General features: G+C 49.2%; 1 protein-coding gene across 2 annotated transcripts; it reads right to left on the bottom strand.

Annotated features, from left to right (window-relative positions):
• Window positions 1-718: 718 nt before the first annotated feature.
• Window positions 719-24,007, bottom strand: LOC127586714 (tumor necrosis factor ligand superfamily member 13-like). 2 transcript variants are annotated; one of them, XM_052044872.1, is made up of 6 exons: window positions 23,762-24,007; window positions 15,783-15,939; window positions 11,329-11,376; window positions 8,343-8,455; window positions 7,259-7,400; window positions 719-2,676 (listed from the first exon to the last, which is right to left on the bottom strand). In XM_052044872.1, the coding sequence occupies exons 1-6, from the start codon at window positions 23,960-23,962 to the stop codon at window positions 2,558-2,560; spliced, it is 780 nt and encodes a 259-aa protein (XP_051900832.1). In that variant the 5' UTR covers window positions 23,963-24,007; the 3' UTR covers window positions 719-2,557. The 2 variants fall into 2 exon arrangements, with proteins under 2 accessions (XP_051900832.1, XP_051900833.1); XM_052044873.1 differs by lacking the exon at window positions 11,329-11,376.
• Between the last annotated feature and the right edge of the window lie 289 nt (window positions 24,008-24,296).

Here is a 24,296-nt window from a genome sequence, read left to right as displayed (position 1 = left end):
CATATGACAATAGATTTGACTTTGACTTTGTCCAATCAGGAAGAAATGTTTTGGGAGTCTATAGATTACTCCCACCTATGTCTTTCCCTCGCATTTAAACATTTTTGAACATAGAAAAATGGAGGGGTATGTGGGAGGGAAGAGTTAGATTGAACTTAGAGTAGGTTAAAAGGTCGGCACAACATTGTGGGCCGAAGGGCCTGTACTGTGCTGTAATGTGTGTTTTATTTCTACCCAAACTGATTTCATATCTAACCTCTGCATCTACATCACAGTTTAACACAGCATCGATTCCTTCCTTGTTCAACCTCGGGGCTTGGAGCCGACGGTTTTTTTAATGATTGCTATTTGTTTATGGCTACCAACTTTGAATTTTGAACACACTTTAAACAGAATGAGAAGATTTTCATAGCAGTGCTTGTACGGGGATGAGAGAAAGAAGGGTGTTCTTAATTCATTCATGAAATGCCAACGTTACAGGCAATGCCAGCATTTATTGCCTGTCCCTAATTGCCCTTAAACTTGAGGGGGTGGTTAAGAGTCAACTGCATGGGTTCAGAATCTCATACTGGCCAGGCTAGGGGTAAATTTCCTTTCCTGAAGAATGCTAGTGAATTCGATGGGTTTTTGTTGACAATCCAGTAGTTTTACAGTTACCGTTAGTAGTATCAATAGCTTTTATTTCATTAAAAAAAATTACCCAAATTTTCAGTTGTACAAGACATTGGTGAGACTGCATTCGGAGTATTGTGTTAGTTTTGGTCACCTTGCTATAGGAAAGATGCTATTAAGCTGGAAAGAGGGCAGAGGAGATTTATGAGGACGTTGCTTGACTGAGCTGTAGGGAGAGGATGAGCAGGTTGGGACAGTTGGAGTGTAGGAGAATGAGGGGTGATCTTAGAGATGTATATTGTAAAATGAGAGGCACAGTTAAGCTGATTGCACTCGGTCTTTTACCCAGAGCTGGGGAATCAAGAAGTAGAGGCCGTAGGTTTAGGGTGAGAGGGGAGAGAGTTAATGGGAACCTGGTGAGTTTTCCTCCCAGAGGGCGGTCCGTATATAGAACAGGCTGCCAGGGGAAGTGGTTGAGGCAGGTACATTAACAGCATTTAAAAGGCACTCGGAGAAGTACATATATAGGAAAGGTTTAGAAGGACATGGGTGAAATGCAGGCAAATGGGAATAGCTTAGATAGGCATCTTGGTCAGCATGGATGAATTGGGCTGAAGGGCCTGTTTCTGTGCTGTATGGCTAAATTTAAATTCCCTCTTCTGCCATGGTGGGGTTTGAACTTGTGCCTCTGGATCAATGGTCTTAGATACCCGGCCTGTAACCACTATGTTCTTGTAGGCCATCCAATTCGATAACAGAGGTTGGTCACTTTTCAAATGGGCTCTGACAACTCAGAAAGAGGAGGTGAGGAGGGGGAGATGGGCCAGGAGGGCATGTGGTCCCCCTCTAGGGAACCATCCAACCAGAGCTGGCAGCCCTGACAGGAAGGGTAGGAGGTGGTAGGGTTTACTTGCTCACTACTGGTCCCAGGGTCACAGTCACTATCCAAACACCACTTCCATTGATCCGATGCCAATGATGCCCCTTGCACTACTTCCTGTCATTTATATTGGCAGCAGAGGTGAGAAGGGCTGGGCTTTCTAAGGTGGTCTTTGGTGCTGGGGGCTGGGTGAAGGAGGATAAATGCCATAGCTCAGTGATTTGGAACGGAATTCCTCAGACTCCCAAGATTCCAGGGAACAGGAAAGAGCAGCATCCCAGAACAAGAGCAGCGGATTTGTCTTGGGACAACTTTGGATCAGTTCATTCACAGAATCAGACTGGAGTAGTTTTCCTTGGAGCATAGGGGACTGAGGGCTGTATAAAATCGTGAGGGGCGTAGATAAGGGGAATGGTCACAGCCTTTTTCCCAGGGGAGGCTAAAAGTAGAGGGCACAGGTTTAAGGTGAGAGGGGAACAATTTAAAGGGATCACATGAAGGGCAACTTTTCCACACAAGGGTGGTGGGTGTGTGGAACGGGCTGCCAGGGAAGTGGGAGAGGCGGGTACAGTTACAATGTTTAAAAGGCATTTGGACAGCTCCATGGATAGGAAAGGTTGAGAGGGATATGGGCCAAATGCAGGCAGTTGGAACTAGCTCAGGTAGGCAAGTTGGTCAGCATGGATGAGTTGGGCCAAAGGGCCTGTTTCTGTGCTGTATAACTGTATGATCTGGCCATTTCAGAGAGGGGTTATGAGCTTGAGGGACCTGGGGTGACACAAAGGTAAAGGATGGTAGGGTTCCTTACCTGAGGACATCAGTGAAGCAGATGGGTTCTTGCACTGGACTTTCAGCCCAGTGACAGAGACTCGCGCCTTTGCTATCTGTAATCTAACTGAAAAGGCTGAAAACAATCTTGTTTCCACATTCCTTCCTAACTCGGTTACAGAGGGTTGGGAAGATAAGGATGAAAATCCCAAGATGAATTCAGGAGTGTTGGAGGAGCCAGCGGAATTCTGATTGGAAGGAGCTGCCAGGGAAGGTGTTGCATTAAGGAGAACTCCATTAGGTAGGTCCTAGCTTCAACAGTCCCATGTACGTCGAGTCCTTCTCCTTAGCAATTCTCGCAGAGCTGCGCGGGATGACCAGTTCTATGATGTCGCCTTTCTCTAGTCGATAGATACCTTCAAAAAGAGAACAGAAGAAATATATTGGGCTAGATCCAATCCAATCCACTCTGGTGCACCCTCTTGTGGGTGAACTAACCCAACCGCATTGAGGCCTCAGTTCTGGGCTGTCCTGTCAGCAGGAGGGGCCGTGAGTCAAGGTGTCACGTACAGAACCTTCACCCAGCGCTGGCCCAGCTGGGCAGCCCAGTGGCGCAGCTGGTAGAGCTGCTGGCTCATAGTGCCTGTGACCTGGGTTCAATCCTGACCTCTGGTTCTGTCTGTGTGGAGTTTGCACGTTCTCCCTGTGATCACATGGTGCTCCCGTTTCCTCCCACATCCCAAAGATATGTCGGTTGGTAAGTTAATTGGCCAGTGTAATTTGCTCCTTGTGTGTATTTGAGGGGAATGTGGAGACAATAAAATGGGATTAGTGTAGAATGGCAGCTTGTTGGTCAGCACAGATTCAGTGGGCCGAAGGGCCTGTTTCCGTGCTGTATGATACAATGACTAAGTTTTTAAGACTTTTGTTTCCTAGTCCTAACCAACATAGGTTGTAGGTTGATTTAGGAAGCATGTGGTTTTGTATCCCTCCATTAACCATGGCATAAGTTGCAATAATAGGGTCAAGCTGGAACTGTATAAATCATGAGTGAAGCCGCAGCAAGAGTCCTGTCTACAGTTCTGGTCACAGAAGCAGTGGAGAGTGGGCAGAGAGGGTTTACGAGGATGTTGCCAGGACTGGTGAGTTATAGTTACGAGGAGAGACTGACCATGCTGGGGCTGTTTGATCTGGAACACTCAGGAGATTGAATCAAGATGTATAAAGTTATGAGAGGCTTAGTCAGGGTGAACAGGACGGATCTATTTCCCTTGGCAGAGAGGACAATAACCAGAGAGGCCTGGAAGTCACTGGTAAAAGAGGAAATAGTTCTTTTCATTCAGAGGGTGGTGGGAGTTTGGAACTCGGTGCCTGAAAGGAAGGAGGAGGCACAAACCCTTGGCACGTTTAAAAATACCTGGATGAACTCTGATAGATCTGTGACCAGAAGTGAGGAAGCACGATATAGCAGAGGCACGATGGGACGAATAGCCTTTATAGTGCCGAAAATTCCTCTTGATTCTATGAAAGTTCGAAGGCAGCAACAAAATCTTTTGAATCACCAAAGGTTGAATCAAAACATTAACACCAAACAAAAACTTCACTGGATGTACTTGCATTTGATTAACCCTTTGCTAACATAGGGACAGCAAATCTGCTCCACCACTCAGCAAGGTAACGGTGATCCTGTGCCTTGGGTCCCTCTCCCATCTGGTCCCCAGATCATGAATCTATCAACCTCTTCCTTGCATTAGATTGAAACTCCACTTTCTGTAGGGTCCGCCGGGATCTTAGCAGTGCATTGGCACAAGAAGCAATTGAGATAACAAAACAGAGTGGAAATGTGAAGGAGAAGTGCTTCTCTAACAACCTCACACTCAACATCAGCAAGACCAAGGAAATGATTGTGCACTTAAGGAAGGGGAAGTCGGGAGAACACGCACCAGTCCTCAGCGGTGGAAAGGGTGAGCAGCTTCAAGTTCCTGGGGGTCAGCAGCTCGGAGGATCTATCCTGGGCCCAACACGTTGATGCAATCATGAAGAAGGCACGCCAGCGGCTCTACTTCATTAGGAGTTTGAGGAGATTTAGTATGTCACCAAAGACCTTTACAAATCTCTATAGCTGCACTGTGGAGAGCATTCTGACTGGTTGCATCACTGCCTGGGATGGAGGCTCCAATGCACAGGATCGCAAGAGGCTGCAGAGTGTTGTAGACTCAGCCAGCTCCATCACGGGCACAACCCTCCCTGCCATCGAGGACATCTTCAAGAGGCGGTGCCTCAAGAAGGCAGCATCCATCACTAAGAACCTTCACCATCCGGGATGCGCCCTCTTCTCGTTACTACCATCAGGGAGGAGGTACAGGAGTCTGAAGAGCCAGACTCAGTGATTCAGGAACAGCTTCTTCCCCTCCGCCATCAGATTTCTGAACGGTCCATGAACCCGTGAACACTACCTCGTTACACCTTTTTTTGCACTATTTATTTACCTTTATAATTTATAGTAAAATTATATCTTTGCACAGTACTGCTGCCGCAAAACAACACATTTCACATCATCTAAGTCAGTGATAGTAAATCCGATTCTGAACACTAGCACAAAAGAAAAACTTCACTGGATGTACTTGCATTTGATTAACCCTTTGCTAACATAGGGAGCAAGCATGGACTGCAAATCTGCTCCACCACTCAGTAAGGTAACGGTGATCCTGTGCCCTGGGTCCCTCTCCCACCTGGTCCCCAGATCCAAAGTCTATCAACTTCTTCCTTGCATTAGGTTGAAACTCTATTTTCTGTAGGGACCGCCAGGATCTTAGCAGTGCATTGGCACCAGTAGGGAGAAGTGGACAGTCTTGGAACCAGGGGAAACAGGAGGCTGCAGATGCTGGAATCTGGAGCAACAAACAAATGGCTGGGGGAACTCAGCGGGTCGAGCAGCATCAGTGGGGGGAGAGGAATTGTCGATGTTTCAGGTCAGAACCCTGCATCAGGACAAAAGCAGTCCTGAAGCTTGGTACCAGCATCTATTACTTGTCCACACTTCTGAAGATGCAAAATTATTTTGAAAAATCAAAAACAAAAATTGCAGATGCTGGAAATCTGAAACAAATGCTAGAAACAACAGGTCAGGTAGCATCTGTGGAAGAAAAATAGAATTAACATTTTAGATCTGAGACCCTTTGTCAGAACTGGGAACCCTATACCCAGCACGTCCTGTTTTTATTCTGAAATTACCCTTTGAGGTGCATTATGTGATCTCTCCGCTGGGCGATACCACAGGGTTGGCAGACTGAACATGTGGGAGGTTGGTTAAAGGACAGAAAACAGAGGAGCAGACAGCAGACTAGTGGAGTGCCACATCACTACCACCAATACTGGGCTTTCAGTATGTCACAGCACCCGTCAGTCATGTGCATGAAATAATGATGGTTCAGGAAAGGGAGAAGATATTCCACCAACTACACCAAGCAATCAAAAAGACAAATGGTGCGACGGCCTTCAACGCAAGGTCTGGAGGACCAGGGTAACCAAGTCTTGCTGAGATCATAGTTGTAGCGCTGCCTGCAGTTGGGTCTTTGTGTTTGAGGGCAGGTACGCTTGGAATAAGCAGGAACAAGCTGTATGTGTTGGGATTGGATCAGGATGGATGTACATTCTGTTAAATGATTCCGGTTTGCATCACGGTGTACATTGGCAGGTACAATATTCTCAGTCCTACAGTGTGTGACTAGTGAGGCACAGCCTCAGAATAAAGGGACGTCCCTTTAGAACTGAGGAGGAGGAATTTCTTCAGCCAGAAGGCGGTGAATCTGTGGAATTCGTTGCCACAGACGGCTGTGGAGGCCAAGTGTATTTAAGGCAGAGGTTGATAGGTTGTTGATTGGTAAGGGGGTTAAGGGTTATGAGGGAGAAGGCGGGAGAATGGGGTTAAAAAAAACAGCTGTGATTGAATGGTGTGGCAGACTCAATGGGCCGAATGGCCTAATTCTGTTCCTATATCTTATGATATAGGGAAAGTCCTTGGGTTGGCTCAGTTTTTAATGTTATACCTGAACAGGCCTCATGTGTAACTAATCCGAGATTTTGCTGATGATACAACGTGGGCTTGGGGCAGTGAGCTGGGAAGGAGTAGGAAGAGGCTGCAAAAGGATATACACAGGGTAAGCAAATGGGCAGGCAAGGTGGAGTTTACTGTGAGATAAAGTGAGGTCGTCCACCTTGGTAGGAGGAATAGAAAAACAGAAACGTTTTAAAATGATATCAATTGTTCAGTGTTTGTGTATGGGGGAGCCTTGTTCTCTAGCAGAAGATGTTCCTCCAAGTAATCTAAATGGTGCTATGGCCTTCAATGCAAGGTCTGGAGGACCCGGATAATCAAGTCTTGCTGAGATCGCAGTTTTACAGCTGCCTGCGGCTGGGTCTCTGTGTTCGAGGGCAGGTACACTCGGAGTAAGCAGTAGGGTGCATCAACGAAGTGTCCCATGCAGTCAGTGAGAGTTGGCAGTATTGGCAACCCAACCGTACATTGGGGGAGATTTAAGTTTCTTTCACCAGTGGGTATTCTGGCTTGGAATCAAGATAGGGTAGATTCACCTCAGTGACTACGTGTGTGATGGGCTTGTCGTACACAGGGAAAACTGACAAAGCAGGAAAATGAGAGGTGATTGTGTTGAGACAAACAACACTGTTGGGGGGATTGACAAGGGATGATACTGGGGTCTGGTGACCCTGGTTGGAGAGTCTACCACTGGGCCACAGGACAAGGAGAAAACTCTTTCAATGGAGGGGTGTGAGCCTTTGGACTTCTGTAGCCCAGCTCACTGTATTCGAGACTGAGGTCGATGGAGTTGTTTCCAAGGGTCGGGAAGAGGCTTGGGTGAGGCATTGGTCTCACTGAATGGTGGGGCAGGGTTGGGAGGTTGACCAGCCTGCTCCAGCAGCAGACCATAGCCATGTTGGTCAGACACTTGCAGTAGGCTAGGAGTAAAGCAGACTTACCTGCGCTGTAGCAGCTACTAAAGGGGTGTTCCTCCGGCATGTTACAAGTGCACCTGAGCAGGTTCTCTCCCCCCTTCTGGCTCCCTGGTGCTTTCCTCTTGATGATGTGTCCCATGACAAAGGTCTGATCCTGATACAGGACCTGGTTGGAGAGGTCATAACAGTCAGTTACAGAGCCCCCACCTCCCTCCCCTCTTCCTCCCCCCCTCCCCGCCCCCATGTAACCTCAATGGGCACCTGGTCAGAGGAACCTCCCCTGGAGCCCCCTCACACTCTCCACCACACAGCTCGAGAATGGATCTCACCAGCCTGCCCTGAGAAAGGGATCTCCAACTCTGGGCTGCGTCTGGGAGGAGGAGGCATTTCCAGGCTCGGAACAATATAGTACTGAAGGAGGTCATTCGGCCCATTGTGTTTGTACTAGCTCTTTGAGAGAGCTCTTCAGGCAGACCCACTCCAATGTATGCCAACACCCCTCCGTAGGTTCCTCTGCCCCCATCGCCTGTTTCCCAATCACAACAACACGCTCTGTCTGATCCTCTGGTTCCTCCATCTGTGACCTCCAGTTAGTGCCGTCCAACAGTGCGGCACCCCCTCAGCACTGCCCCTCCCACAGTGTAACACTCCCTCAGCAGTGCCCTTCCAACATCAGAGTGCTCCCTCGGCACTGCCCCTTCCAGAGCAGTGCTCCCTTTGCATTGATCCTGACAGTGTGACCCTCCCTCAGCACCACCCCTCCCAGTGACACTCCCTCAGCACCACCCCTCCCACAGTGTGACCCTCCCTCAGCACTGTATTGGCGTTGCCCTTGGAAAATGTACTTGTCTCTGGAGTGGGACTTAGACATGAACTGAGCTAAGCCGACATAATAAGACAGCATATTAATTTACTCATTTGTTCCCCAATCCTTTCCTTTTTTTTTCTTTTTCTTTCTCTTTGTCCCTCCCTCTTATCCCTCTTTCATTCTCTCTCTCTCATACCCTTTCCTCCCCAGGGTCTTTCCCCCATCTCTGACACGTCCCTCCTACCCCACTGTACATCTGGGCCCTCTGACTGGGAGTGCACCCTCTCGCACACACCATACCTGAGTATATATGAAATAATAGCCGCTCCCTTTAATGGAGATCATGCTGTTGTTCTGCTCAATGGATTTGCCGGTGTGTAGGATCTTCTGCCAGTGAATTATCGTGGTGTCACCTGTGGCAAGGAGCGAGGAATGTAGGACAGTGCATATTACCATTCCAGGAAACAAACTCTGCTAACTTTCCTCATCTTATTAACGGGCTCTTCTCCTCTCCAATAGATCTCCTTACCCAAGTAGCCAACTCAAACCCCCACAGCAGATGGTACCAGCAACATGACTAGGACAAGCGCCACAGGCAAGGCTAATCCTTCCCCTCACTGCCCTCCATCCACACTCTTCTCCCAACAGGGAGATCATTCTGTGCTCAGTGGTGTCTCCTTATCCCCATTTAACCACTGCACCACCACTAAATTCCTCCCCCCACCCCAACAAAACAAAAGAGCTGGTCATTGACTTCAGGAAAGGGGGTGGTGTACATGCACCCATCTACATCAACAGTGCTGAGGTCGAGAAGGTTCAGAGCTTCAAGTTCCTGGGTATGAACATCACCAACAGCCTGTCCTGGTCAAATCATGTAGGTGCCACGGCCAAGAAAGCTCACCAGCACCTCTACTTCCTCAGGAGGCTAAAGAAGTTCGGTATGTCCCCTTTGACACTCACCAACTTTTATCGATGCACCATAGAAAGCATCCTATCTGGATGTATTATGGCTTGGTATGGCAACTGCTCTGCCCGGGACCTCAAGAAACTACAGAGAGTTGTGGACACAGCCCAGCGCGTCACGGAAACCAACCTCCCCTCCTCAGACTCTGTCTTTACCTCTCGCTGCCTCGGTGAAGCAGCCAGCATAATCAATGACCCCACCCACCCGGGTCATTCTCTCTTCTCTCCTCTCCCATCAGGTAGAAGATACAGGAGCCTGAGGGCATGTACCACCAGGCTTAAGGACAGCTTCTATCCCACTGTGATAAGACTATTGAACGGTTCCCTTATACGATCAGATGGACTCTGACCTCACAATCTACCTTGTTGTGACCTTGCATCTTATTACACTGCACTTTCTCTGTAGCTGTGACACTTTACTCAGTACTGTTACTGTTTTTACCTGTACTACCTCAATGCACTCTGTACTAACTCAATGTAACTGCACTGTGTAATGAATTGACCTGTACGATCGGTATGCAAGACATGTTTTTCACTGTACCCCTGTACAAGTGACAATAATAAACCAATAGCAATACCAAAATGGGCGTCCTGATTACATTTTGGGTCTTATGATTCTCACTGTGTGCACGGGCCCATTCCCAAACTCAGTACCCCTGGGACACTCAACCCCTCACACCTGAAAGCCTGATCCATTTAATCCCACCCTCCACCCCTTGCTCTTTCTCCTCAGCCCTGGAACATTCCTCCAAACGTTTAACCCATTCCCCTGTTGGAAACTGCCTCTCCTTCAACACGGTACATAAGGAACAGGAGATGGCTAATCAGCCTCTCGAACCTGTTCGGCCATTCAGTTAGATTAGTACCTTAAATTCTGTCTCCCACATGATGTCCTAATCCCCTTGACCACTGAAAATCTACCACCCTCAGTTCTGAAGTTTCTAATTGACCCCCACCCCCCGCCATCCTTGAGAATACTTTGGGACAGGGACAGAGTTCCTTCCTGACCAGGCCCTGTGTCCCTATTCTGGACCCCTGCCAGAGAGGACAGTTCCTTTGCAGCAATGTGCCAGATGCTTGGGGAACTCAGCGGGTCAGGCAGCATCTGTGGAGGGAAATGGGCAGTCTCACTTCTAGCTTGGGAAACGGACTGAAACCACTGGCTCAGTGTTGTGAAACCAGAGGCTCAGGAAAGATTGTGGGTCTTCCTGTCTGTCAAAACCATGCATAAAGTTTACCCAACCACTTCTTCTACCCCTCCTCTCCTGGGATCCTTCCCCTCCTAAATAACCCACCCCCGCCCCTCCCACCTAAGCTCCCTCCTCCCCAACTTACCTTGTTCCGTCCCATCTAACACATCATTAACGCTACCTCCCAACGTACCCCCCCTTCTCACCTACACCTTCCAACTGGTTTCCCCTCCCCCGCCCCCAACCCTCAAATGCCTCTCCGCTACTGCGCTCCCTCCCCTCCGCCAGTCATCTCACCTCCCCTTCCCCATTATCCTTTCTCACCCACCCCTCTCCTCATGACTAAAGCCCTCTGCCCTTCCTAACCACCCCTCCCAGCTTACTAACCTCTCCCCCATCCAGCTACCCAACTATTTACACCTTCCCCCTCCACATTATCCTTTCCCTCCCTTACCCATTATAACCCCAGTCCGCTCTCCTCTACCACCTTTTGCCCTCTCCACCCATCCCTGCATGATCACCCCTCTGAAGAAGCTTGAGGAGATTGAATATGTCACCAAAGACTCCTGCAAATTTCTACAGATGTGCGGTGGAGAGCATTCTGACTGGTTGCATCACCGCCTGGTATGGAGGCTCCAACGGACAGGATCGCAAGAGGCTGCGGAGGGTTGTAGACTCAGCCAGCTCCGTCGTGGCAACAACCCTCCCCACCACCAAGGACGTCTTCAAGAGGCGGCGCCTCAAGAAAGCAGCACCCATCACTGAGGACCCTCACCACCTGGGACATGCCCTCTTCTCGTTACTACCATCAGGGAGGAGGTACAGGAGCCTGAAGACCCACAATCAGCGATTCAAGAACAGCTTCTTCCCCTCGGCCATCAGATTTCTGAACAGTCCATGAACACTACCTTGTTATTCCTCTTTTGCACTATTTATTTATTTTTGTAACTTATAGTAGTTCTTATGTCTTATGTCTTGCACTGTACGGCTGCCACAAAACAACAAATTTCACAACATACGTCAGTGATAATAAACCTGATTCTGATTCTCCTGAGGGGAGTCTCCGTAGAGGGTCGGCGAGACCAGGGGTAGTTGGGACCTCTTCTCCACCCGTCCAAGCCACCATGACTTACCTTGTGATGTGATAGCCAAGGGTACCAGGTGCATTAGTGAGCGCCTCCCTGGACACAATGAGAACAGGGAACAGTTAATGGAGCAACATTTCAATGCTGGCACCATCACTCGGAACATTATTCCACAAGACCATAAGATATAGGAGCAGAATTAGGCCATTCAGCCCATCGAATTTGCTCTGCCATTCTCTCACCTTCTCCCTGCAACCCTTAACCCCCCTTACCAATCCAGAACTGATCAATCTCTGCCTTAAATACACCCAATGACGTGGCCTCCACAGCCCTTTGTGGCAACGAATTCCATAGATTCACCGCACACTGGCTGAAGAAATTCCTCCTCATCAGGGTTCTAAAGGGATGTCCCTTTATTCTGAGGCTGTGCCCTCGGATCCTGGACTCTCCCACTGATGGAAACATCCTCTCCACGTCCACTCTATCCAGGCCTTTCAGTATCCAGTAGCTTTTAATGAGATCTCCCCGTCATCCTTCTGAACTCCGTAGAGTACAGGCCTGGAGACATCAAACGCTCCTCATAGTTCCGGGATTATTCTTGTGAACTTCCTCTGGACCCTCTCCAGGGCCAGCACATCTTTCCTTACACACCCGAAACTGCTCACAATATTCCAAATTCGGTCTGACCAATGCCTTATAAAGCCTCAGCAGTACATCCTTGCTTTGATGTTCTAGTCCTCTCGAGATGAATACTTACATTGTATTTGCCTTCTTTTCCGGTCAGTTAGACCAGAACAAAAGCAACCCAATGCAACAGTATATAACAGACCCTATCCCTCCCTTCCTCTGCAATGTCCTCCAATCCTCTATGACCTCTGCATTCGGCTGACTCAGTGCTTTTGTACATTTTCCCCTCTCCGCTATCTGTCATCAGCGTCCATGCCTTCAGCTACCGTGGCTCCAGGCTCTGGCATTTCCTCGCTAAACCCTGCTGCTTCTCCAGCTGATCAGAACCTCTCTCCCTCCAACTGTGGGGAGGTGTTAAACTTTGTCCTGTGAGGAGCTTTTCGCCGCAACATCAGGGCAGAGTAAACCTCAGTAACTTTGGACGACAGCCCTTTAGATCGAATCATACAGCAAGGAAACAGGCCCTTCGGTCCAACTTGTCTGTGCTGTCCAAGATGCCTACCAGAGCTGGTCCCACGTGCCTGCGTATTGGCCCATATCCCTCTAAACCTTTCCTATATACCTGTCTAACCGTCTTTTAAATGTAATTGTACCACTTCCTCTGGCAGCTCGTTCCATATACGCACCACCTTCTGTGTGAAAAAGTTTCTTCTAAAAGTTTCCTTTTAAATCTTTCCCCTCTCACCTTAAATCTATGTCCTCTAAATTTTAGACTCCCCTAACCTTGGGGATAAAAGATCGTGACTGTCCAACTCATCTAACTTTTTCACCCAGAGGGTTGTCCGTATATCGAACGAGCTGCCAGAGGAAGTGGTTGAGGCAGGTACATTAACAACATTTAAAAGATACTTGGACAGGTACATGGATAGGAGAGGTTTAGAGGGACACGGGCTAAACGTGGCCAATTGTTCTGGGAATCTTGGTCGTCGTTGGGCTATGCTGTATGACTCTATGACTGTGCCCCTCATGATTTTATAAACCTCTGTAAGGTCACTCCTCAGCCTCCTTTGCTCCAGGGAGAAAAGCCCAGCCTATCCAGTCTCTCCTCAAACCCTCCAGTCCCAGTTACATCCCTGCAAATCTCTTCTGCACCGGTTCCAGCTTAATGACATTCTTCCTATGGAAGGCACAAGACCCTGAGGGGCCTTGACAGGGAAGATGTGGAGAGGATGTTTCTTCTTGTGAGAGAATCTAGAACTGTTTAAAAATAAGGGGTCTTCCATTTAATACAGAGATGAGACCATTTTTTTCCCCTCTCAAAGTCTTTGGAACTTCTTCCTTAAAGGGCAGTGGAAATAGAATATTTTTAAGGCAGAGGTAGATCAATTCTTTATAGATATTGGGGGTGGGGTGTGCATCGTAGGTAGACAGGAATGTGGAGCTGAGGATCCATTTAATCCATGATCTTATTGAAAGGTGGAGAAGCTCTGAGGAGCCAGCACGTGGGAGATCACTTAGCCGACATAAAATAGAAGCTCCCTGTGTCACAATGTCAAGTGAAGAGTGAGCTCACGGGAAATCCAAATGCAGCGCACTGGTACGAGACTGGAGTCGGGATGCTTTCTCAGAACCAAATGCAGGCGGCAACCAGAAGAAATCTTGCCTCGGGGCTCTGGGGTGGGGTCATAACATGAAAACTGGATATCCTAAGAGGAACAGTGAAACCAGGACTGCTCTACAATTGAGAGCTCTAAGCAGCCAGGAGACAACATATACCCAAAGGTTGACTAATACTTTGGCAACTAGTGCGAGTGAAACCAGGGCTCTTATGCTAGTCTCCTGATGGGGCTCAGGTGTGTGTCATTATGCGACTAGTAGCACATGGACTCCATGTGCTGCACAACGACGATCCATCGATGGAGCCGAATCGGGGGCTAGCACTCGGAACCATGACACCCTGCTCTGCCAGGCAACGATTGTGGCTGATCTCTTACCTTAACACCACTTTCCTGCACTAATCCCAAATCCCTTAACATCTAAAAATCTATTCTCTCTCTTTAATATACTCCACAGGGCCCTTGGAAGAGAATTACTACCCCTGGTGAAGTGGTGTTTTCTCATCTCAGCCCTCGCTGGCTGACTCCTTCCCTGGCTCCAGATACCCCATCCAGGGGAAACATAAACCCTGCACCTCCCTGGTCAAGAACATTAAGAATTTTGTACATTTCAATGAATGCTCTTCTAAACTCTAGAATACAGAGAGTTAGCCTGCCAAATCTCTCCCTGTATGACAAACCCACCCATTCAGGAATCAGACTGGTAAACCTTCTACTGCAAGTCGGGAGACCGGACCTGTACGTAATATTCCAGATGCAGTTGCATCAGGGCCCAAAGTAAGTGCCTGCTCTTGCACTCAAACTCCTCCTGCTGTGAAGGCCAACATATCAGTTGGATGCTGTAACCTGCAGGTTAACTTTCAGTGGTTTGTGCACAGGGACATTAATGTCCCTCTGAACACCAGCGGTTTTCAATCTCTTATCATTTAAACAAATATACTTTTCCCCCATTTTTTCTACCAAACTGGGTGACGCTACACTTTTCCATATAGTTCCATATGCTACATCCTTGCCCTTTCACTTAGCTGGTCAATATCCCCTTAAAGCCTCCCTGCATTCCTCTGCTGCCTAGCTTTGGTGAGGATCACTGTGTGGACCCTTCAAGCCTTGGTAGTCTGTCAGATTGAATGTCTCCCTGACTTAAGAGTCGTACACAGAACAAGATTTGTACTTGCTCCTGATACCAGAACACTAGCTTCAGGCTCTCTACGTCCCTGAGATTGATACAGAATTCTTGATCTGCACAATCCCTCAGAAGCATATATAAGTCCTTGAGACTTATACAGAGTCCCCACAAAGCACCTTTGCTGAACCTTTGTACACAGTTCATGAAAAGCACCCTCCTTGATATTGGTTCACATCTCCTCAAAACCCCTGAAATTGGCATTCAAACCTTGCGAAATGTACACAGATCCTTGAATTCATACCCACTTCCTGACAACTGAATTGCAGTCTTGAGAAATACGTGCAGCCCTGAACTATGTGCACTGTCCCTGAGACTCACACAGTCCCGAATATTGCAACACAGCTCCCAAGACGTGTACATTGACCCCGAGATAAATACAGTCCCCACAGCCCCCTGAGATGTGTACACAACCCCTCATAACTAGTATATTCAACCTGTATGTACACCAACTGCAGGACTGGTTCACCGCCCCTGAGATTGGTTCAGTGCCCCTGAGATTGGTTCACCACCCCTGAGATTGGTTCAGTGCCCCTGAGATTGGTTCACCACCCCTGAGATTGGTTCACTGCCCCTGAGATTGGTTCACCACCCCTGAGATTGGTTCAGTGCCCTGAGATTGATACAGCACCCCTGAGATTGGTACAGCACCCCTGAGATTGGTTCACCACCCCTGATTGGTTCACCATGCCTGAGATTGGTTCACCGCCCCTGAGATTGGTTCACCGCCCCTGAGATTGGTTCAGTGCCCCTGAAATTGGTTCAACACCCCTGAGATTGGTTCAACACCCCTGAGATTGGTTCACCACCCTTGAGATTGGTTCAATACCCCTAAGATTGGTTCACCACCCCTGATTGGTTCACCATCCCTGAGATTGGTTCACCACCCTTGAGATTGGCACACTGCCCCTGAGATGCACATACTGCCCCCTGAGATCTGAACACCACCCCTCAGATTCATGCACCACCTCTGGGGTGTGTATTCCGCCCCCAGCTTGGCGGTCAGTGGTCCCGACATGTATACACCAATGGACGGACGGTGGGTAGGAGCAGGGGCTAAACCATTCGGTCCTCACATTTCTGTCTTCCTTTTGACTTCTGCCTGGAGTCCCGCTCCACGCGGACTGCCCGGTGCGCTGGTTCCCTGCCACGGAGGGTGGACTGGGTGCTGGAGTTCTGCGGGACAGGCTCGGCGTTGGTCGGGTGCCTGGTGCTGCCCTGCATCAGGGAGACCTGTGGGCACAACCAGGACCCAATGTCATTCTACTGAGCAGAACGGACAACATAGACTTAGGAGGCCATTGGGGTTATTGTCTCCTTCCTAGCCCCAAACATCAGCCAACACAAGGCTACAGCTCCCCAAGTGCTCTGCTTGGCATCTCCTAAAGGTGAAAGGGGTCTGTGCCTCCCTTGTTTTAAGGGGGTTGAGTTCCAGACCATCACCGCAGTCGTTTAACTTCTGATCTTTTCACCAACTGCTGTCAATCTCTGTGGCCCCATTCCCTCCCCATCCTGAAGGAAATATGTCCCACTGTTCAATAAATCATTTGCTGCCAGCCAAGGGAACATAGAACAACAAACGAAGAACATAGAACAAACAACATAGAACATAGAATAAAGAACACAGATCAGTACAGCCCAGCACATCACGGACACCAGCCTCCCCTCCTTGGACTCTGTCTTTACCTCTCATTGTCTTGGCGAAGCAGCCGGCATAATCAACGCCCCCCCCCCCCCCCCCCTCAGGTCATTCTCTCTTCTCTTCTCTTCTCTTCCATTGAGTAGAAGATACAGGAGCCTGAGGGCACGACTTAAGGACAGCTTCTACCCCACTGTGATAAGACTATTGAACGGTTCCCTTATACAATGAGATGGACTCTGACCTCACGATCTACCTTGTTGTGACTTTGCATCTTATCGCACTGCACTTTCTCTGTAGCTGTGACACTTTACTCTGTACTGTTACTGTTTTTACCTGTACTACATCAATGCACTCTGTACTAACCCAATGTCACTGCACTGTGTAATGAATTGACCTGTGTGATCGGTTTGCAAGACAAGTTTTTCACTGTACCTCAGTACAAGTGACAATAATAAACTAATACCAATACCAGTACCAATAACAGGCCCTTCGGCCCACAAAGTTTGTGCAGAACACGATGCCGAATTAAACTAAATCCCTTCTGCCTGCACATGATCCACATCCCTCCATCCTTGCATATTCATGTGTTTGTCTAAAAGCCTCTTGAACCCATATCTGTCTCCACCACCAACCACCGCTCTCTGTGTAAAAAACCTGCCTCACACATCTCCCTTAAATTTACCCCTCTTGCCTCAAACGCATGTCCTCAAAAAATTCTGACTGTCTACCCTCTCATAATTTTATAAACTTCTATCAGGCCTCCGACACTCCAGAGAGACCAAGCCAAGTTTGTCCAGCTTGGATAGGAAAGCTTATGGGCCAAATGCGGGTAAATGGGACTAACTTAGATGGGAATCTTGGTTGGCATGGACCAGGTGTGCCGAAGGGCCTGCTTCTGTGCTGTATGACTCTCTGACTCTCCTTATAGCTCATGCCCTTCTAATCCAGGCCACATCCTTCCACACCCTCTCTAAAGCCTCCATATCCTTCCTGTACTGGGGCAACCAGAACTGCACACAATTAAAGTTGAGGTTAGAGTGAGATTAGCGGTGAACATAATGAATGGTAGAGCAAGCTATGTGGTCTATTCCTGACCTTTAGTCCTATCTTTGTGTACTTATCCATTCCCTAACAGAACTGACAACAGATCATTTCTCATTTCCATGCTATTGATCATGGGACAACACATACACACAGCTTAATTGTTTTTTAAAGCACTTTGAGACTTCCTGAATTTCTCAAAAGTTGCGAAATTACAAGCCCTTCCTTTATGTCTAAGAATAACTGTGGTGTTGGCTCTGTTCTTTCAATGACTAAGTGTTGTGGACACTCACTGTGTTGAAACGTATAAGGAAGGCCTTGAAGCTTCTTGACGGGGTGGGTGTGGAGGTGATGTTTCATTCAGAGAGGAAATCTAGAACTAGGAGGTCAATGTTTAAAGATAAATCCCCTCCATCTGGGAGGGGGGAGCAGGTGGCAGCTGGAGGCTGGGTGGGGAGGGTGGTGGCGAGGGGGGGAGGTGTTTGAGAGGGAAAGGATGAGGCATGAGGATGAGTAGAGGGGAGGGAGAGGGAGGCTGAAGTAGGGAGTCTGAGGGAGGAGGACGGGATCAGGGTCTGGGGATGTGAGGGAGGAGGTACATGAACTGTGTGTGTGTGTGTGTGTGTGTGTGTGCATACATGTATGTGCACATGTGTGTGTGCATATGTATGTGCGCATGTGTGCACGTATGTGCGTGTGAATGTGCACATGTATGTGCACGTGTTACATATATATGAACATGTGCATGTGTATGTGTGTGCACATGTGTGTGTTTGTAGGAGGTCTAAGAGTGCTTAGAGTCTGTGTGCTTAGTGGGTTAGTGTGTGTGATTTGGAGTGTGTGCATGCACTCACATTGTGTTTGTATCTGCATGTGTGTGTGTATGTCTGTGGGTGTGTTTCTCTGTGTGTGTCTGCATGCGTGTATGTATGTCCATCTATGTGCTTCTGTGTGTGTGTCTGTGTACGTGCCTCTATGTGTGTGTGTTCTGACTGCACAGCATTGCCCAGTCTCCAGTTCTCTTGGACTACCTGGCCGTTGGATTGGGTCCTTGCTGTGTCCCGTCCGTGTGGTGCCGCTGTGTAATGCACCCACCAACCAACCCCCACAACACCCCCCCCCCCCCCCCGTAACAGGATTCACTCACAGGCATCTCGCTCCTCAAAACTATTGTGGCAGAAAGTCAGCAAGTCAACCCTGAGCCCAGAGAGACCACCTGTGAAAGAGGGGGGACAGTCCCCAGGTGTTGGCCAAGCCCCCCACCCTGTACACCCCCCTCAACTCATCCTGTACCCTGCCCAGCTCCTCCACCACCTCCTTCCCCCAGTTTCAGGGCTCAGTTTGAAAGTTTATCCTCCGCAGATCTCTGCCAGCCACACGTCACCTTGTAACTAAACCAACAGCTGACGGAGAGATGTTTCTATAAAAAAGCACTGCTGCTGTAAGGATGCGGGAAGAACTTGGGTGAGAAACAGCTCAAATTACACCATAAATTTAAAGGACAATGGTTGGTCTGTTTAACACCGACACTTTAATTCGTCACCTTAACCACTGGCCCACAGCAGAACAGCAGCTGTCATTGGACCTGTTTCCAGAGTCCTGCGCTTATTGATCTTGAGAATAAATTCAAGTAATTATATAAATCTGGATTAAAAAGCCAGCAGTGACCACAAAACTACCAAACCATGGTTCATTTACTTAATATAAACAGAAAATGTTGGAAGCATTAGCTGCTACACAGCTAACGTGATGTTACCCAGATCTGATGAAGGGTCCCCGAGCAAAATCGTCGACTCTTTCTCTCTTCCCCCACCAGTGCTGCCTGACCTGCTGGGTATTTAGAACATAGAACACTACAGCACAGTACAGGCCCTTCAGCCCACAATGTTGTGCCGACATTTTATCCTGCTCTAAGATCTATCTAACCCTTCCCTCCCACATAGCCCTCCATTTCTCTATCATTCATGTGTCTAAGAGTCACCTAAATGTCCCTAATGTATCTGCCCCCACAATCTCTGCAGGCGGTGCGTTCCACGCACCTACCACTCTCCGTAATAAACTGACCCCTGACGTCCCCCTTATACCTTCCTCCAATCACCTTAAAATTATGCCCCCTCGTGTCAGCCATTGTCGCCCTGGGAAAAAGTCTCTGACTGTCCACTCGATCTATGCCTCTTATCATCTTGTACACCTCTATCAAGTCACCTCTCATCCTCCTCCTCTCCAAAGAGAAAAGCCCCAGCTCGCTCAACCTATCCTCATAAGACATGCTCTCCAATCCAGGCAGCATCCTGGTAAATCTCCTCTGCACCCTCTCTAAAGCTTCCATATCCTTCCTATAATTCCCAGTCTCGGGAAAGACTAAATTAAGGTAGGATCTTCCATTCAGGATCAGTGGGATGGGGAGAGTTTTGATGTAAAATGTTCCCATTTCCTCATCCTGCATTTTCATGCCAGTCCTTGTAACCCCCCAGGTATTGAGGAGTCATCCCTGTCCAGCACAAACATGCCTTGGATGGGAAAGGATGGTGCCTTGGGAAGGGAATTCCAGAGCGCAGAACTTTGGCAGCTGAAGGCAGGTCCTACAGTGGTGGAGGGACAGAAACTGAGGGTGGTCAGGGGCCGGAACAGAAGGAGGGCAGAGATCTTGGAGAGGTGGAGGGTCCAGAGGGGGTTACAGAGACAGGGAGGGGTGTAGGGGCCGGAGGGGGTTACAGAGACAGGGAGGGGTGTAGGGGCCGGAGGGGGTTACAGAGACAGGGAGGGGTGTAGGGGAGGGAGGGGGTTACAGAGACAGGATGTAGGGGAGGAAGGGGGGGTTACAGAGACAGGGAAGGGTGTAGGGGAGGGAGGGGGTTACAGAGACGGAGAGGTGTAGGGGAGGGAGGGGGTTACAGAGACAGGGAGGGGTGTAGGGGCCGGAGGGGGTTACAGAGACAGGGAGGGGTGTAGGGGAGGGAGGGGGTTACAGAGGCAGGGAGGGGTGTAGGGGAGGGAGGGGGTTACAGAGACAGGATGTAGGGGAGGAAGGGGGGGTTACAGAGACAGGGAAGGGTGTAGGGGAGGGAGGGGGTTACAGAGACGGAGAGGTGTAGGGGAGGGAGGGGGTTACAGAGACAGGGAGGGGTGTAGGGGCCGGAAGGGGGTTACAGAGACAGGGAGGGGTGTAGGGGAGGGAGGGGCTTACAGAGGCAGGGAGGGGTGTAGGGGCCGGAGGGGGTTACAGAGACTGGGAGGGGTGTAGGGGAGGGAGGGGGTTACAGAGACAGGGAGGGGTATAGGGGCCAGAAGGGGTTACAGAGACAGGGAAGGGTGTAGGGTCCAGAAGGGGTTACAGAGACAGGGAGAGGTGTAGGGGAGGGAGGGGGTTACAGAGACAGGGAGGGGTGTAGGGGAGGGAGGGGGTTACAGAGACGGAGAGGTGTAGGGGAGGGAGGGGGTTACAGAGACAGGGAGGGGTGTAGGGGCCGAAGGGGGTTACAGAGACAGGGAGGGGTGTAGGGGAGGGAGGGGGTTACAGAGACAGGGAGGGGTGTAGGGGCCGGAGGGGGTTACGGAGACAGGGAGGGGTGTAGGGGAGGGAGGGGGTCACGGAGACAGGGAGGGGTGTAGGGGAGGGAGGGGGTTACAGAGACGGAGGGGTGTAGGGGAGGGAGGGGGTTACAGAGACAGGGAGGGGTGTAGAGGAGGGAGGGAGTTACAGAGAGAGGGGTGTAGGGGAGGGAGGGAGTTGCAGAGACAGGGAGCATGGAGGGATTTTTAAATGGAATGTTCATTAACCAGGAGCCAAGGTAATCAGAGTGAAGCTCCCATCTGCGGGTTCTGACTGAACGCCTCCAAGTCAGAACCGTCCCTAAAAGTTACTTCCATCATCTGCAGGAATGTTACTGATATCCTGCAGGGTGGGAAATATGTTGTGCTTTGGGACTATACGTGACTCCAGACCACAGTGATGTGGTTTAAAATGGCCCGGAGTGGCCCAGAGTGAGACTGTTCATGTGCCAATCAGTGGCAAGTGGCAATGAGGTAAAAGATCAGCCATTATCCTATTTGGATTCTCATCTCTCCGCAAATGCTGCCTGACCTGTTGAGTATTATTCTGTTTTTTATTACTGAGTCTCCACAGCCTCCTGGGCAGATTCACCACCTTCTCTGTAGGTGAACATAGAACATAGAACAGTGGAGCACAGAACAGGCCCTTCGGCCCACAGTGTTGTGCTGACGTAGCTAATCCCTCCTACCTGCAGAATGCCCATCTCCCTCCATTTTCCCGTCATTCAGGTGCCCATCCAAGCCCCTCTTAAAAGCCCCCAGTGAATTTGCCTCCACCACCCTATCAGGCAACACATTCCAGGCACCCACCACTCTCTGAGTGAAAAACCTACCCCTCACGTCTGTTGGTGGCTTAACGTTAAATTATGTCTCCTGATTGTCACCTGAGGGCCTCTAACTAGACTAAAGCTGCTGTGAGAAACACTATTTCATTTCTGTTGTTGGAAGCCAGATATTTCAACCTAACGGTAATGTGTCACGAGTTTCCAAATCTGGACCCGTTCCTGGAGCCATGATCACGTGACCTCCTGTCACCAGTCGTCTCCCCTACCATTGGATGCCCAATGTGACAATCTTCATGGTCCCTCCTCTCCACCTCAGGCCAGTTGGAAAGCAAAGAGCTCTGTGAGCTCCCTGTCCACCAATCAGCTGTGTCTTTAACACAGTTTTTGTCACTAATACAAAAAATAAAGAAAACAAAGAAAATTAATAACTTTCTTTCCTCATACCTGATTAAAAAAGGTCGGCATTTCTAAAGAGCCTTTCTCATCCCTCTGGCCGCCATGTTCCTCACATGATAGTCATTGGTAATAAAGTTAGTAAAATGGTGGCCAACTTGTGCACAGCAGGATCCCACTGCATTATAACCAGATAATGTTGTTAATGGTATCAATTGATGGATAGGTATTTGCCCTCGCACACTGAGACGTGGCCAACAAATCATGTCTAGGGATCTTTTACATCCACCTGAGGTTGTAGACTTGATCCTCACTTTAACATCTCACCCGAACGCCTGCCCCCTCCCTCCCATACAGTGTCGGCCTGGGTTGTTGTGTTCGAGTCTCTGGGGTAGGTTATTCAAACCCACAACCTTCGTGGAAGGTTAGATCCCGAAGGTTTGGTGGGAGTTATGCTCTTGACTGCACAATCTACCTCGTCATGGCCTTGCACCTTATTGTCCGCCTGCACTGCACCTTCTCTGTAACACTTTATTCTGCATTCTGCTATTATTTTCCCTTGTACTACCTCGATGGACTGATGTGATGAAATGATCTGTATGGATGACATGCAAAACAAAGCTTTTCATTGTAACTCAGTACATGTGACAATAGTGAACCAATTTGGCACTGAGGGAGGACTGCCAGGTCAGGTCTGGACAAGAACCAGGACAAAGAAATTTCAGAGCTTAAAGTTCTACAGTCTATCCAGCTGAATTTAAAACTTCAACAAATTAAAAGTTTTTTCTCTTTGCAACTGTGAGATACTTCTAGAAAGGTGGTCGTTTCTAGAAAGGTTGTAGACTCAGCCAGCTCCATCACGGGCACAACCCTCCCCGACCTTGAGGACATCTTCAAGAGGCGGTGCCTCAAGAAGGCACCATCCATCACTGAGGACCCTCACCACCCGGGACATGCCCTCTTCTCGTTACTACCATCGGGGGAGGAGGTACAGGAGCCTGAAGACCCACACTCAACGATTCAGGAACAGCTTCTTCCCCTCCGCCATCAGATTTCTGAATGGTCCATAAACACTACCTTTTTTTGCAGTATTTCTTTTTGTAATTTATAGTAGTTTTATGTGTTTGCACTGTTCTGCTGCTGCAACAAAACAACACATTTCACATCATATACGTCAGTGACCATTAACCTGATTCTGATTATCTTTCATACATTAAAACATACATCTCTAGGACTCATTCATTAACAACTGCACCAGCATTTCACAGGGCCAATCACCATAATCCCAGGCTCCCCGTTCACAATCGTGGAAAATCTCCCCAAATCTTCGACAACACCCTACCCCTCCCCATTCTCCCATTTTAGAAAACTCCTGTGGTATCTGCTTCTAGGCATCACACCCCCCAGACCCCAATGTGATACTCCACCCCAATATGACTTAAGTGATTGAGTCACAGAGTTAAATGATCTTGCAAAATCATTTAGGAGTCTGATTTCAGCAAATGAAATGAAAGCATTTCTGAAAACAATATTGAGGCGAATGACTCAGGCATTCATCCAGATCTATTCGTTCTCAATCTCCTGCAGGAACGTGGCCACAGCAGAGTGGTGTTTGCAAAGCAGAGCTAGTTAAGCCACTTACATCCTGACCTGCGGCAGTCAGAACCTGCACTGCCTTCTCTCCTCTCCAGACTCCGCACTCCTCCCTCAGGCTCTCCACCTCTCTCCTTAGCTGTTCCACATCCGCTGACTGCAAGCCCTGGGCCAGCAGGCAGGCCAGGACACCGCCCACGGCCACCAGGCAGGCCAACACTGCCCACTTCTCTGCCCAGTTGCAGGCCATGCTTGAACCAGGGGAGAAGAGAGAAACGAACACTTCAGAGGGAGAGCTGCCTCCCAGTCCTGGCACTGTTCCCGATGTGGGAGGGATCTGCTGAACCCGACCTGGTAGTTTCTGTGTCTAAACGGGCTGCAGGGAGGGGCAGCACAGTGGAGCCACTGCCTCCCAGCTCCAGAGACTCTGGTTCGATCCCAGCCCCTCCGGCGCTGCGTGTGTGTGTGTGTGTGTGTGTGTGTGTGTGTGTGTGCGCGTGCGTGTGTGTGTGTGTGTGTGTCTGTGTCTGTGTGTGTGCGTGCGTGTGCGTGTGTGTGGAGTTTGCACCTTCTCCCTGTGACCG

Source organism: Pristis pectinata, chromosome 37 (genome assembly GCF_009764475.1).
Source record: "Pristis pectinata isolate sPriPec2 chromosome 37, sPriPec2.1.pri, whole genome shotgun sequence".
In the NCBI taxonomy this organism is placed as follows: domain Eukaryota; kingdom Metazoa; phylum Chordata; class Chondrichthyes; order Rhinopristiformes; family Pristidae; genus Pristis; species Pristis pectinata.
Note: the sequence above shows the minus strand (reverse complement) of the source record. Positions and strands in the feature narration are given on the sequence as shown.

What these genes read in the sequence shown, in the direction of transcription:
- LOC127586714 (XM_052044872.1), bottom strand. Translation starts at nt 23,962, where the DNA reads ATGGCCTGCAACTGGGCAGAGAAGTGGGCAGTGTTGGCCTGCCTGGTG. An exon ending in TGACTGCCGCAGGTCAGGAT is followed by an intron (nt 15,940 to 23,761) that starts GTAAGTGGCTTA and finishes TTGTGCCCACAG; the next exon opens with GTCTCCCTGATGCAGGGCAG. An exon ending in ATTATTTCATATATACTCAG is followed by an intron (nt 7,401 to 8,342) that starts GTATGGTGTGTG and finishes CTCTCCAACCAG; the next exon opens with GTCCTGTATCAGGATCAGAC.